The sequence below is a fragment of the Rhea pennata genome, chromosome Z (assembly GCF_028389875.1).
Source record: "Rhea pennata isolate bPtePen1 chromosome Z, bPtePen1.pri, whole genome shotgun sequence".
NCBI classification, from domain to species: Eukaryota; Metazoa; Chordata; class Aves; order Rheiformes; family Rheidae; genus Rhea; species Rhea pennata.
In genome coordinates, this window is record NC_084702.1 from 66,174,793 (window position 1) to 66,191,709 (window position 16,917).

Genomic DNA, 16,917 nt, shown 5'->3' on the forward strand with positions numbered 1-16,917 from the left:
TCTTCTATTAAAAAAAAAAAAAAAAGAAAGAAAAAGGTCTTATGAAATCAACAGCTCATCCCTGTAGTGATATCAATCATTTGTAAGAAATCTTTTCTGTAGCAGAAGACTAAAAAAGTCTCCATTGTGCAGTGGCTCAGACAGTCATGCCTAGAGCAGGCCAGATGTATGCTATTACGCAAGAGAAAAACATGTCTACAGTGCTGCTTTGATACACACTGAAACAATACCAGTGACTGTTTAATTTTTTTGAAGAAAAATTAAGGTTGGTTGTGCCTCAGCCAGTGTGATAGACAGCATTCTAATTCTCCTCATCCTATTACTATTTCAAGAGAGAAGGAGAGATATAAGAAGTTAACGACAGTGAAGATGCTAGTGATAATTATAAAATGCAATACTTAAAAACTGTCACATGTGGAACTCTGAATTGTTTGATGTTAAAAATCCTTAAATGGTACACCTGTGAGAAAAAGATATCAGCTTGTTCCTTGGTTGTCTTTAAGTTTTTGGAAGAAATGCACAGCTCTTGCAGGATGTGCATTTATTTTTACTCAGTATTTTCTGCTGCCTTACAAACTCCAGGTTACTGTGCTGTAACCTCACAAAATCAGCTAACAAAATCAGTGAGATCAGAGTTTGGGGAATGCTGCAAGAGAAAAGGATTAAAATCTAGCCTTTTTATCCAAATATTTTCTTTTAAATTATTCTAAGTTTCTGGAAGATGAAACAAGTCTAAGAATTTAAGGTTTATGTTTCAAAAATCCTACTGATTTGGATCTGTAAAGGCATGAAAAGCATGCCTAAAATAATTGTATAATGACTTAGGGTTTAAATAAAAGTGTTAAGTATTTTGGTAGTTTTTCCTTTTATCATAGTGTAAATTCAGCGTATCTTGGCTATGTCAGTATTTATCTGGGAAACCTCTTAAGGAATATTTATGTAGAAAGGTTACGTAAGTTTTCTGTTTCAGTAAATAAATATCATGCTATTTTCTGTATGGGTGTGCATTGTTCATTGTAGGTAGAAATAACATATACACACACTGTATGTAAGCACATTCTACATATAGACATACATCTTCAATGGTAACCCAGATTTTCACAAGGAAACCTTCTGTACTCTGATTTGCAAAAATGTTTTGTGTTTTTGATACACAAAGGTTAACACAGGACATGAAATGTGATGATTTTTCTAGGTTTCTTTAATAATCCATGGAAATCTGTACTATCTGAAAAGGTTTAAAGCTGAAATGGTAGACGAGGTTTTGGCTTATTCCACCAGCAGTTCTGCTGTTCCACATATTATACATGTAGAAACATTAAAAGTTAATTTTAAATTCCCTCTTTCAGACCATATCATCTTACTAGAAAGCTGTAGATCTATGGACTATCTTATTGCTGAGAAGACATAATGTCCGGCTGATACATTCTTAAAATGTTCATCATACATAAAAATTTACTTTGGATCCTAGAGCCCGTAATCAGAAATGTTCCACGTGCAATTAAGACGATACTAAGGGCAATAAAAACTGGGAAAGCAAGCAGTCTAGAAATACTAATTCCCAATAACTAAGGGAAGATTTTTTCCTTCAAGAACTTTTTCCCTTCTAGCACAGCCTTCCATCCATGCAAGACTGTGTGCGCTATGTGGCTAACTGTACCTGTGCCGATTAAAAAAGGCATCTCCTTTTGCAGTAACACAGATGGAGCGGCCACCACAGCACATGTGCTCTTGAAAGAACCCCTGGCCTCTATCCCTCCTGTCATTTAAGTTTTTAAGATCATCCTCATCTACTATCCACACTGTAAACCTCAAACAGGTGCTAAAAAGAGCCTTAGCCTGAGCCACTGAGGGCACAAAGATTTGCCTAAACAAAAGATGCAGAAGGAAGCCCTGCATTTGGCTGCAGAATTTGGTATCTTTAACCCTTAATGACCATTGATTATATATTTTGTAACTTACTTCAGGGACATCTCTGTGTTAAAAAATAATCAGAAATTTTATCATTAACTTAGAATTTTTATAAGTGATGAGTTGTGAAGAAAAGGGAAAGATAATTTAGAAATATTTATTGTTAAATACTGCTATTACTGCAGTCACAGGATTACTTATGTATCTAGTTTTCTGATCTCTCTCTCCATCAGAATGCCTGCTAGCAGTATTAAGAAAATGTTCTGCAGCTTTATTGCCATTTGCCAGCATTTTTAAAGTGCTACAAGTTTTTTCACTTCACATTCATATTTTGTTTCCTCTTCTTGAGTTCACACAGGAAATCTGGCAAAGATTGTGATGCAGCATCAGCAGAACTCCCTAAGTTGTCTGTTTTCTTTTTTTTTTCTTTTTTTTTTTCTTTTTTTTTTTGCTGACAAGCACAGTTCAGAGAAATGCAGCTTACAGTTTGGACAGCTGCATAAAATTCCGGTGGTTAAAGATGGGCATAGGAGCTGCTCATCTGCTCCACTATGAGACACTGACTGCAGGCTGTACCAGGAGTGATACAGCCTCTTTAAATCCTATTCCAGTAAAACTACATTTAAGACTGCTATATGCCCAATATGTAAATAATAAATGTTTTGAACATGTCTCACTGCCAAGAGACAGGAAAAAAAAAAAAAGAAAAAAAGAAAGAAAGAAAGAAAGAAAGAAAGAAAATGGAAGTCAGCTGGAGATGAGGACTTACCACAGTAAAATGGCAAACTGGGATACATCTTTCCTGTAGTGGTACAAGAGCCCTCATGGATCTGGAAAGATGAAGGAACAGCCATGCCGTAATGACTATTTCTTTTCAGGACCAGGATTCAGTCACTTTTCAAGTTCCACAAGTTGAGTCAATACTTTTGAAACTGGAAGAATATGATATGAAGACATTTTGGTGTAGAAGTTCTCAGACAAGTCAATATGTTCATCCAAGCACATGTAAACATTTTAAATAAAGGCAACTTCACAGAAGTAACCAATAATGGCTGCAAGTGAGTTTCATAGTGCATTTTTTTCATGCCTTTGTTATCTGTCATGGAGCAATGTAAGGAAATGAGATGGCTTGTGCAGGTGACTTCCAAAGATGACCTCAGGAAAGGGTCATCATATCTCCTTCTCTACTCTCACTTCCCCTCTTCCCTTCAAACACTATGTTATCTCCTCTATGTTGCGCATGTTGGCCTTTCTTCTGGAATATCATTACAGTTCTACTACTATTATTTTGGCTTTTCCTCTTGACCACCCAAAATCTAGGAGACCAAAGATATAGAAAAATAGGAGGACTGTTACAGTCAAGGTAGAGATAGTATGTTTGTCATACACAACAGTCTCCAATCTTTGCTAGCCCATTGCCAACCTATTACAGAAATAACATTCTGCAGTCAAAATTTACTCTCATTGGTATGTTGAAGAACTGTAATGGTGGAAAATAAAATATAGGACTGTAATATCATGGGTTTGGGGACTTCTATATATATATTCTATATATTCAATATGCCCACAAAGAAATGTATGTTACTTAATAATTATCACTTTCAACAAAATGTGAACTCTTCAGAAAAAAAGAAAAAGCTTTGAAATCTGAAGCTAGTGATTATCTTCCTATCAGATTTTTTCACCACTTGCTGTGAATTTATGAAAGATATATTATGTACTCTGATATTCAAGTTAGTCCAGCCACAACTGTACTCTGAGGGAAACTAAGCAACACAGAACCCCCAAAAGAAATGTAAATAAAAATATGTGATCTGTTTTTCATCACAATTCAACAGTCTTGCAAGAGAATTTTTTCATACAAAATCTCTCTTACTCATTAGCTGGATCCAGTCTTTAGTTTTCAGGTATTTTACATCAGATAAGCAAAGAACACACTTGCATTTTGTGCAAAGATCACTAGACTGTCACAGAGTCCCATGTGCTATGCTTCTCTCATAGTTTCCATTCTTTGGCTAGAGTTCAGTGCAGTGAACTATGCTTGGATGATCTGTTATGTTTAATTAACAAGAACTTGCTTTCACAGATAGACTCTGTTGAGACCTGATCTGTTAATGTCAAGAGAACTGTCTGCATACAGCAGAATCAGGATTGCAGTTATGTTTTTATTATGATTTTTCTCTTTGTATTTATTTGTCTGGATCTTAAACTGCTTTAGTTATTTGTTGGATCACTGTATGGCACTGGAAAGCCAAAAGCTGCTTGCAGAATTCCAGATGCAATTGCATCATCCCTATGGAAAGTGGGATCACTGATTACTGTGTGAAATATTAGATCCATAAAGAAGATCTATACAGATACCCCACTTTGTCATCATTGCATTATTAAATTTGCTTCTTCCTGACTTGTTATCCACAACACCAGGAGCCTAAGCAGAGTCCACCAAACTGAAGGAATTTGCAGCTTTCTTCTGTAGCCCACAGGACTAGCAAGTGTTGATAACTACGTTAAAGCACACAAGTACCAAACATTTCCAGTAACTATGATCTTAATGTTCCTCTTTTTAACCACCTGCTATGTAAAGTCAAATAATTTGTCCTTCCTTCAAATAATGAGATGACCCATTGGTTTCAGGCGTTGCTGAGATGACATGTGAAACTTGCAGTTTGATACAAATACTGAAGAGCAAATGCTTAAAGTAAACAGAGCCAATAAGGAATTCAGATATGTGTGTAGGTCTTCAGCAACTAGGGTCAGTTTGCAATTGTAATCTGTGCAGTGATTATGACTGAAGACATATCAGATGAAAAGAATACTTCCCTTGCTAATCACAGTGTACTACAGGTAGGTTAAAGTAGAGAAAGGTATTTCATTATTATAATAGAATTTCCAAGTAGAAAAACAAAACAACATTTATCTAAAAGATCAGAGTCTCATTTTGTATTTAAATAGGCATTTGCATGTATCAGCTGTTCCTTAGTTCACTGAGACAGCCTCCAGGTCTGTATCGGAGCATGTCAGCTTTCTTCAAGTTCTGGGAAGTAGCACCTGGTTATCTCATGCTGCTCTGGATCTCACATGATAGGAGCACAAGACCAAACATTGCACCACTGTCCTTATTTTTGGAGTTACTTTAACTAATGCACTTGTGGTCCCAATTATCTTGCTGAATATACCTTAGTCTAACTCCTTAGCCTTCACTTAAATTACCCTTTAGTTATAGCACTTAACCAATGGTTTAATGCCTCACAAGCAAATGAAAATTTTTCCATGTAAGTATTGGGTAAACCCTGACAGCCTGTTTCTATTGCAATTTATTCCAGTGTAACGTATAAGTCACTCCACTAAAGCTGACACAGTCAAACTGTTATAAAATCAGAGGATGTATAAGAAGAGAGTTATGATCTGGCCAATGGACTTTGAATTCCCTGTTTGTGACATCTTTCATGCACGAAAGCGAAACAGACTTTGAAGTCCTAAGGTCTCATGCCTGAATAAGGCTGGATCCTTATTCTGCTTCTGTCCTCTCATTATTTGCACATTCCAGATGACTACAGCAGACTTTACCAGAGTAGAATTGCCTCATAATTCCCTGTCCACTTCTGGTTTTAAAGAAATGTGTACATTTGTGTTATAAATTGTGTTACCAATGTGTTATCAATTAAGATTACAGAAATAGTGAACGTCAGTTCCTGGGTAGTGGTATTTCTGTGCTGTGATATTTGAAAAGTTTGATTGAGACATGTCAAAGAAGACTTTAATGTTCAAGAAGGAGGAAAAGGTGCTATTATCTCCAACAGCATTACTCCCCCTAAATATGAAAGACAGTGAGTAGAAACAGGATTATAATTATAAAAATTATTGTTTGAAACTAAATACTTGTCCAAATTAGAGTTGATAACTTCCTCCTGCAGTGAGATTGGAACATACTCGACAACTAATAAATACTCACAGTGGGAAGCAAAATTAAGATTTAAGACAATTACTTCTTAGAAGCTAAGGAGAAATGGCTGTAGAGTCTACTAGTTCAAGGGGAATGAATATAAGAAACTGAGTGGTCTTACTTTTACACTGTGATTTAACAATTACTATTTTCTTTATTCTACTGTTCATAAAAAAAAAAGTGGAGGAGGAGTTTTTCCCCACTCAAAAAGTGTAAAGCTTCAGACTGATGTTTAAACATATTTTGGGATTCATACGTATCTAAGACAACTAAATTAGATCTATCTCCTCCCAGACACAACACTACAATATTCCTTACCACCTGTTTTGAGATCAAGGAACTTTTTTTCTGAGTAAATCTTGAGGCAGAATAATGATCTTAGGCAGGGTAGACGTTATAAAAGATGCCTGTGGCTTGTCACTACAAATGTGGTCAAAGTATCCTTTTTAATATTATAAAGGCACAAGTTATTAGCACACTGAGACTTGCTAACAGACACAATAGCTGTTTCTCAGTTCTCTTTGAGAGGTGTATGGAGGTGACTCTGCATACTACCTAGAAGCAAACACTTAACTTTTTACGGGGACCACTGTACAGTTTTATCCTCAGTGTGCTTTTCACAGCAAATTAGCTGTTTTGTAACTTAGTTGCTTCACTTTGCTTTGCTTTGGTCCTTCATTCTTCAGTACTTTGGAGCTGCTGGTCTCAGCAGCACTCAGTGGTAATGCACAGAGCTCACAGACTCAGTACTTGCTAACCCACCCTTGTGCACATCCCTACACACAGTAGCAAAAGGAATATCACTGAAATATTGCTCTTTATTTGATGTTATCTCCACCTGTGTTGCAATTCTGGCAACAGACTAGTCACTACTGAACAGCATTTGATTCCTTTCCCTTTTAATAGAACTACACCTGTACAACCTCTTTTTGGCTACTTCAGTGGTTATTTAGGAGTTAATAGGATGTATATAAATTATTTACAGCAAAACTCACTATTATCACTGAAAATCAACATCCTATCCCGAAGGGTGAGGCCCAGCAAATATTTTATCATTTGGAACAGTAAGGGACATAATCACAGATAGAAGGGTCCTAACTGGGCAGAGAATATGAGGGTCTGTTTCCCTAACAATATGAGCAACTGTGAGCACATCATACCTTTTAAAACATTAGTCCCATCTGTTTCTGCTTTCCATGTTATGTCCTAAGAGACTACTGAATAGAACTGCAGCTCTTTGTCCTTTTCATCAGCTTGAGCATAGGATTTCTAGAGGACAAACCTGAAGGTTGGCAGTTCCATTTCTCAAACTCAGGCCACAAAGCAAAACAACATAGATCTCCTCACCTTAAATTCTGAGGGCACAACTTTTTAAACATTTATTTCTGCACAAACATACATAACATTGACATTAAAGAAAATCAAACTCAAGCAAACTACTACCAAAATAAAGCATTACATGCATAAACAATTGTCCCACTGAGGAGACAGAATAAGAGAACAGTTTAACATGAATGTTCTTAGATACCTCCATGACGATGGAGTAAGAAAACCTGCTAAAATAATATGAAGAACTAAAGAACTTCCACTAAGTTGCCACTTAGGAGAACTTCATGGCTTGCATGTAGCTGCACTGATTTAAATGTCTGGAAACCTGGACTTAAACCTTCAACGTAAGCTGATAAACTGGTAGGCTCTCCAGAAAGTTTTAAAGCCAGCTGACATAATCAAGAGCAGCTGTGCTAATGGAGTTTTGCTATGCACATGCACCCGGACACGGTTTGCCATTGTCTTCTCCAGGCAAATACCAGATAAAGAACAGGAGAAAGAAACTACTAGCTCAGCAAGTTTATGAATAGACAAGTACCTTCCCTCTCACACTGTGGTTACCACTGTGTTCAGAAAATTACTGTTTAGCCCATCCCCCTCCTCTGACTGTACCACTACCTCCAACTTACTGGGGTGACTGGCAAACTGCATAGCCGAATATTCAAAGTCATTATATTAAAAATATCTTTCCATGCTGCATGATAAATGGTTACCACTTGGAATTAGCTAACCAAGAAACATTTTGGCTGCTTTCGCTAACGTGGTTTGCTTTGCTTGCAAGGTCATTTTGAATGACCTCCCTGAACTTTGAACTGTATCTGCACAGTGAGATAAACAAGAGCTGTATAAATACCACAGCCCTTCTCCCTATGCTGTTTTCTTCTGCAGTGCACAGTCAAAGAGAGCAGCCAAGGAGGGGAGGGAGGAAAGGGTAAGTGTGTTGTTTTTGCTGTGAAAGAGCTTCATGACTTAAGGTTTGGCAGACTATGTTTGTTTCTTTGGCTGTAAAGATGAACTGTGGAAATTTCCATTGGAAACCAAGTAAAAAGCTGAAATGTTACAGGAAGTGTAATGCAGAGCATAACTTTTATCTTGTTCGCACAGCTAGGCAGCTGTTGCTAGTCTTTGTACATGAGTGCTGCAGAAAGCTATGAAAGTACAGAAGAATCTCAGCATGGCTTAGGAGCTTTATGCCTTTGCAATGGAGAAAGGGCAGGCAGGTTTCCAGGTGTGCAGGAAGAGTAAAAACACCTGGCCCTAAAGATACCAACTGGGCCATAATTTCATCCTCAATTGTCCCTAAAATGCTTTTGGTAGAACTGCAGGAAAGAAAGAGGGAAAGCGGGATTTCTACAAATGATGTTGAGAGTTCCAGTAGCTGGCTCTTGCTTTAAACGATCAGTAATTAAAATATTTTTTTATTGGAATATGACAAGATTGATGAAAAAAACATGCTATTTATCAAAACTTACTGTTTCCGAAGTATTCTGTTTTTTCTGCTGATGTGAATGGTGGAACTGTAGAATCCCACAACTTATGGCAGGTTGGAGAGCAGTTTTTAAGTTTCATTTCTCAGTAACAGGCATTTTTCTGAACACATTAAGCCAAAATTATTATGTAATTGGAATAAAATGATCACTTTTTTTGATTCTCATAAACATGAAAAGGACTCAGTGTGGGCAGATTTTGTAAAATCTAGGAAATTCTAAAACTGAATTTTCATTTCCTGTTTTTGCAGAATTGCATCTAGTGACTGCATTCTTAAGAGATTTTTATGAATGGCACAAAAATGCTACAAACTGGCTTGCAAAAAACTTTAAGCTTTTTTTGTGCCAGGTTATAGAATATTTTCTATCTATCAAACATACAGTTGGTATAGCTACTTTAAAGTTAGTGGAACTGTGCTGCACTGGACTGGAATCAGACTAGAATCTGGACTGAACTGGTCTAGGTTGTTTCTGGTGAAAACTGGCTCAGCACCACTGACTTAAAAGCACAAGAAATGAGGTCACTTCAAAATCACTGAAGTGTTAAAAACCTGAAATATTGCAAAAAGCAAGGAACAACCTAGTATTTTAGTAGCATTAAAAGAAAAACCCCTTATATTATACTACTTTTAGCTGTTTACACATAACAAAAACCTAGACTTATTTATTATTGGGAAACTCTACTGCAAAACCTAAGAAATATGACCAAGGAGTAAATGTATTGTTCAAATGCATCCTTATACCTTACTATATATTTAAACTGAACAGATAAAATATCCTGCTGTTTTGTTATAGAAATTTCAGAATCTGAACTTTCTGTAAGCATTGATATCATTTTGTTTATTTTCTCTCTTTTCAGATAAAGCCCAGCCATGTGGGCAGGGCTTGGGCTAGTTCTGAGTCTCTGCCTCCTCCCAGGAGGAGAGGCAGAGATCCAGAACTGCAAAGAGCCCCCAGAATGGTATATTGGGGAAGAGAATCCAATGCTGAACTCTAGGGGGTCAGTGACAGTGGTAGCCCTCCTCCAAGCAAGCTGATACTTGTGCCTGCTGCAGGCTTCCAGGTAAGTGTAAATCTCTCTTCCAGTTTTTGTTAAAAAATGATCCGTCAGTTTTAAAAGCCATCTGAGGATAATGTATACCTCCAACTGCAGATATACTCAATGAACTACAGCTTCCTCAAATGACAGTGTACTTGCTAGAATGTGTCACCTGGCCTTGCTGACCTGGTTAATTCCCAGTGGGAACATTTTGGGCCAGTGTTTCAGATTCTTCAGCTTTTGGCTTAGTACTCATTGCCAGATTAGCTTTTCCAGATTGTAGTTACAACATAAAAGTACTATCAATTTAATATTCATGAAAACCAAAACACAAAAGTCAAACAGAAACAGTTCCTCAAGAGCTATACTTCAGGTAGGAACAGATTAATGTAGCAAAGATGCTGAAGCCAGGAAACATTGTAATTGTCTGACGTGGACAGAAACACCTGAAGCAGATCCTTATATTTTACTAATGCTTCATATAAACACATGTTGAATCACATAATCTTTATATAAGTTCTGTAGGGGAAAAGACAAATCAAATGTGAATTTTTACTGTACTTTCCCTAGCCCATGTTCAAAAAAGAAAACTTTAGAAGATACAGTAAAAAGAGTGGCCTTGCAGAAAATAGATGAGATGCTCAAGGGAACAATGCTCTATTTTTTATAAGACCTGAGACATTAGCGTGCTAAGCCCTTATCTTGGATTCAAATAGGTTGTAAATATGTGGTTGTAAAATACCTTTGGTTTAAAAGTTGATAGTGCTGGTTTCACAGCTTGATTTTGGTCAGTGTAATAAAATCTCAGTACCCCTCCACACCCATAAGATACATAACTTCATAATATAGTAGACCTTGCAAGTTTTCCCAGAACTGGATTTTGAAAATTTGGTGGTAAATCTCTGGCTCTAAGTCAAAAGTGGGTTTTGTGGTTCATTTCTAAGGTATTTGGATTTGATTCCATGCACTTTAGAAAGTCTTGAAGGAATCTGACAAATTCAAGACCATTAAAATGTTTTATTTTTTTTCTGAAACTGAAAAAATAATTTTTCTAGAGCCATTCAGTAGGAAAGAATGACTCTGATAAAAATGAAATGAGCAAAAAGCACTGTACAGTAAGAAAGAAGTTTTCTGTATTACACAGCAAAAAAAGTGATATACATATTCTAGTATTAGAGAGGAAATACTAATAACAGCCAGCCAGCCAGCTCATGTATAAATTCCATAGCCATCCTTCTGTTACAGTGGCCATAATACCTCTTTCTTGGTTATTATGGAAAATAGCCATGTCAGGAAGAATAGGAGAATGATCAGCCTTTTAACTGCAGGTTTGCTTTCTTGATTATCCACTTTGCTGCTGTCTTTAGTCTCTGCACCCTTTTACTAGTTGTATGACCCAAAACTGAACATCTAAGTAAAGACATTAGATAAATTATGTTAGAAATATGGGGAAAAAAAAAATGAAATGAAAATATCACCAAAAATCGGTCTGAAAACAAATGTGTCTGCTTGATTTAGCACTGTATTCTACTTAAAAGGACAGGAACCATGACATGTCACTACAGTGCTAGCTGTTTTATGATCTGGTTTTGTGATAATGTAGTTGATGGTGATGACAAATAGGAAGAATCTCTTATTAGTTTTAGACTTGCATCCATTAAAACTTGGAGGAAATAACATTCACTTTAATGAAAGCAGGATGGAACTTACTGGCTTTTGATGAGTAAGGCAAATAATAGATCTCTGGAAGCATGCATATATTAAAAATAACATATTGCAAAGGAAAAGAATTTTATGATTCCCTGTTGATTAATGATCTTCTTTCTTTATATTCTTTATTAGATTGGAGGACCTGCGAGTAAAGTTAGAGAATGAAGGACTGGTCAATATCTCATATGTGGTTGTCAACCACCAGGGAACTCAATCACATAGGAAATTTCACCTACTGAAAGAAAGTGTTTCAGACTATATTACTGTTTACCAGCAGGATGAACAGCAAGCTGATGTATGGACTACCTTGAATGGCAACAAAGATGATTTTTTGATCTATGACAGGTTTGTGTATAAAAATGGGAATATATTTGCATGTACTTAAAATAATGCTTTGTAATTCACTATAATTCATCAATTTGCAAATAACCTAGTTAGCACACACCATAGATTTTATAGTCAGCTTATATAAAGTACTGTGTAAAGAACTTCTACTTTTACAGGAAGAAGAGAATGGAACTCTAAAACAAAAACTGTTTTGTTTTAACAAAACAGAAGTCTATTTTTGTTTAGATAAGTCTGGGATGAATACGTTCCCTTTTTGGTTACTATAGATCTACATTAATAAAAGAGTAGAATTTGATAGTGTGATTCTTGCACTGTTTTTATTCTCTGAAAACTTCATGACATGGATGCATGTGAAAATAGAATCAAGCTAGAAAAGCTACCTAAATTTTCATGAGAACAATTTAATGAGAACTGTTCAAAAATGTCTTGTATCTTCCCATCTCCCTGTAGAATTTTTAGGTGAAACTTAAAACTTTGAAAAAATCCTAGCTTTTTGATCATAAGATTCTGGAATATGTTAGCTTTTGGGACAACTAGTAATAATCGCTTAATTGAAATCAAACATTCTCAATTCATATTAAAGCACAGTTAAGTTTAATAAAGAACTAGAATTCTTTTCTACTATGAAGAAATTGCATAAATTAGATAAATTAGACCTGTGGGCTGCAACTAACACTTCAGTGATCTTTGGCGAGGGAACAGATACTTCTGCAGCAAACATGCCTGAGCATGTGGGAGGAGAGTTGTTGTCACATGACAGATGAACAAAACAAGGCTGTATGCAGCCCATGAAGGAAGCCCAAAACTGACACCTGGCTCACAAAATCTAAAAGGTTGAACCAGTCTGTGACATGGACATACAAGGTGTCGCTACCAATTGTTTTAGCACTGGTTTGGCTGCAGTTCATTATAGTTCAAGGAATATATGTCCCTACTATGTCTTTATTGGCAATGAAGTTTGTCAGTTGCTGGTCCTTGATATGCACTGCACCCATACAGACAGCTATGGCTGGAGAACTTTGTTGTCCATGTTGCAAATGCGGCACTTAATATGGCGTGTGGTGTACAACTTCTGCCTTTGTTCCAGCTGCTCTGAGTGTACCAGTGGTGTACTCCACTCCACTGTACACCTGAAAACTCCAGAACAGACACAGGGCACTATCAAAATCTCCTTGTGCACACTAGATCACTAGTGTGATCCATAATACATATGGATTGCAGTGCACATTAACAATCAAGAAACATGTTACACTGCATTAGAACATTCCGTGAATGAATGCAGCAACGATCCTGCTATTTGTACCACTATGCAAACAGCAGTCCTCATTAACAAGATAGCTATGTAAAGAGTGTACCTTTGGTAGTCCAAATGCTGCTAAATGGGAGGCTTCTGCCAAGAGAATTATGTCAATAAGAAATCATGCTTCACCCTATTGACTGATGTAGTTGAGAAGGTAGAAGTGTGTAACACAGATACTGCTTTTTATTCCTTGGACAGAAGCAGTCTCTGTACAACTGTGATGGTATCGGAGGATTGAGGTGAATAAAATAAAGATACGAGGAGAAGTAGAGAGATTTAATTATGTAACTATGTATACGTAATTATGAAGTTCTTTCTCTCTTTAGATGCGGCCGTCTAGTGTATCATCTGGGTCTGCCCTACTCTTTCCTGTCCTTCCCATATGTAGAAGAATCTATAAAGATTGCATACTGTGAAAAGAAGTGTGGAAATTGCTCTTACACGGTATTTTCTTATTTAATTCTGTACATACTAGGAAGGAAAGTGGACTCAACTGGTATTTAAAAAGAATTCAATATGATTAATTCCAAAATACATAACTTAAAATCTAAACATTTCATGCCTCTTACTAGAGGCATTAAATATTTTTTAAAATAAAGCAAATCTAATTTAGAATCAACTGATTCAGAAAGACTGATTATCTGAATTCCTGCCTTGATAGAAATGTGAATTGTTTTTAGAAATCTAAGTCTGATCTTGGATGCTATTCAATTTCTGGAGTTTATACATACACTTAGCAATCATTTAATATTCCAGTCTTGGGGGCCAGGTAGGTACTTAAACAGTTAGTATACTTGTAGAAGACTCAGGAGTCAGATCTGAGCTGGTTTGAGTTACTATTCTTTTTAGTTTATATTTAAACATAATATATAATACTTTAAAAAGTTGTAATACAAGTTCCAAAAAAAAAGCAGCTTTGTTTTAAGTATAACTGAAGATCAGGACACTACTTCAAAGGTTATCAAAAAATGTACATACCTAGTTGTAAAAGTACAGCCAGAAGCATCACGGTTTCAGTTTCCATCATAGAGTTTTCCAGCAGAATGTAGACCACAGCAGGTCAAATGTGGGATCCTAGCATAAGGAAACATTTTATTAGCAATTATTTGAATTTTGACTCCTCAATTTACATTAGGAGCCTGTGTAGTTATCAGTGACGCTATAGACCAAGGTTCCTTTTGATAGTCACACCTTTCTTCAGTGAAGTAGCACTCTTACAAAAAGAAGCCCTTCTTTCTGAGATAGTCTTAAAGGGGACGATTCAGAAGAATTCAGATGTCAAACACTGTATATATGTTTAGAAGGAATTTCAGAGTGCCTATGTGCCTATCTCACATTCAGTCTGTAGTACTTATACAGGTGCTCATAGTTTAAATCATCTAGCTTGATTAATCAGATTTACTTTGCTCACATTTTTTTTCCTTTACAGCTCAATTACTGTGCTTCCCTTGAATTAAGAACCTATGACATTCAGTAGCACAATAGAGAAGAATTTCCTTCTTGAATTTGGTGTCCTTCGTGTTTTTAAAAGAATACTTAGTATGTAAAGAAAAATAATTAGTTTTACTGAAAAAACTCCAAAACTCCATCTCCCATCAATATGGCCTTGTTTTCATAGCTACTCCACTGACATACTTAAACTACCTGAAGAATACAACTAGAAAAAAAGTGGCAATTAAGCCCAATAACCTGAGGTATACAAAAGACTGAGCCTCACAGATAAATCTTGGAAGCAGATCTTCCTAGTTTTCCCTTTTCCTGGAAGCAGATCTTCCTAGTTTTCCTTTTTCCTGCAAGACCTTTCACAAGGTGCTGCAGATTCCCTGCTTGGCACCAACTTGTTCTGCTTTCCATCTACCCGCATACTTTTGGAACAGACTTAAAGATCTCCAAAAGACAGAACTTTTTTGCATTGCCCTTGTATTTTCTTGATCTTATTGGAAGCAGAAAAGCTAAATGAATTACTGTTTTCTGTAAGGAAGTATAGGCTGTTGTCTACCTTTTATATTACAGCATTAGTCTTTCAAAAATATTTATAAAAATAATTAAAGCAATCCATTGCCTAGATCTCAGGTACTGCAAAAATATCAACAGGATGATTATTTTACAGCTAGTTTAATTAGGTACAATGCCTTATTTGGACTTTTTATTTTCTAGGAACCTGATATTGATGATGTATGTGAAAACATCACTAAAAAGGCAGATGAAAAGCTAGCAGATATAGAACCAAGACCAACTGGCCAACATTCACATCATCACCACCTACACAGACACAGACATCACCACCGGGAGGGGAGTCGTCATCCTGAAACTGCAGAACGACATCCTTCTCAAGGCAGCAGGCGTCATAGAGTTTTTGGCCGTAACAGACATGATCAGAGAGGTAGCCAAGAACAGGTAGAAACGCTTCCTCAGGGAGAAGGTGCAGATTTTCTTACACAAGGTAAAAACCTATGAAAAAAGGGAAAAATCAACTGTAAAAATCAGCTAACTTGAAACTGGGAGAAAGCATCAGATTCAACTTCTAGTAGCTGATGCTGACATTGTCGACACCTTTTGTTTGAACAGCTAGGGAATTCTGTCACTTGACAGTGTCGTGGGGCACTTCCCAATTCTTGCAGGTGACATGGCCAGCTGTTAGCAGAGGACATTACTGAATCTTGACAGTGACGTCTGCTATCAGCTGCCTGACAGTCATCAGCAGCAAGTGAAACTCGTGACACCTGACAGTGACGGGAAAAGGCAGGAAACTGAGCCTGAGAAACAAACTAAACACCTTAAAACACTGCCTAAATTAATTTAATTGTAAGAGTGGAAAAATTAACAGATCAAGTGTTTTTATTGGCCCACAATAAAAAAATCATCTTAAGACAGGTGACAGGGGTGTGGAGTTAAAGTGTAAATACTGTAAACAACCGGTGTTTTGCAGCAGTGCTCTTAAGAGGTACACAAAACCTGTCAAATTCCATCAATGTAAAGCTTTGTTTTTTAAAGTAATTTAATTGACCCATAGTTTGTTTTTCAGTTGTAGCTGAAAGGTGTCTGGATTCTTGATTAATTTGTCTGTCTTGTTATTCTTCTAACATTCTGCTTGCATTTGTGAGGACAGAAGCATAAACTATGACCTAGGGGCTTCTGTTTGATGCCAGCAAACAAGAATAGAAGATGACAAAAAAGATATTTTAATCATACTTTATTATTAAGAAAGAACATGGAATATATTCAGAAGTTTTTTCCTAACCTATGGATACAAAATGTGTACAATGAAAGCTTAGTCCTAAGCTAACACACCAAAATACCTTTTTATCTTAAATGTAACCACTAATTGCATTATTTTAAAGTAACAGATTTATATGTTTATCTTATATTGCTATATACTGTATCAGAGCCCAATAATACATACTGCTGTGGCTTGTAAAATCTCATTAAATGAATAGGATCATGTCTAAAATGAGACAGCCTTAACAGCCCTTGATGCGGATCAGTATCTGTACCACCTCCCCCCCTAAATTCAGTCTTAATGTTTATCTTTGTAACAGTGCTGAATTTGATAATCTATATTGATTTGTAATTTGTAAACTTCTGTTTGTAACTTAGTATTCTTTAACTTTGATTAACCAAGTTGAAGTGAAAAGAAAGTTGTTTGAAAGATTCTTGGATAAGGAAAGGAAAGCTACTTTGAGAGCATACACCATAATTAATGATGGTTTAATAGGGAAATTTTTATTCCTACAAACCTGAAGCTTCTTATGGTGGATAAGCAAGAAAGTAATACTGAACAGAATGTATGCTTATGGAATATTTGACAAGAGAGTTTTCCAATAAAAACAGATTCACTACTTCCTTGTAT

At 36.3% G+C, this 16,917-nt stretch overlaps 1 protein-coding gene across 1 annotated transcript; it reads left to right on the forward strand.

Moving 5' to 3' along the window:
• The first annotated feature begins 8,023 nt into the window (after window positions 1-8,023).
• SELENOP (selenoprotein P) lies at window positions 8,024-16,906 on the forward strand. The gene is given in 5 exon segments (XM_062599505.1): window positions 8,024-8,114; window positions 9,530-9,733; window positions 11,552-11,764; window positions 13,394-13,511; window positions 15,225-16,906. Coding segments are annotated over 4 exon segments (906 nt in total). The 5' UTR covers window positions 8,024-8,114; window positions 9,530-9,542; the 3' UTR covers window positions 15,609-16,906.
• The last annotated feature ends 11 nt before the right edge of the window (window positions 16,907-16,917 follow it).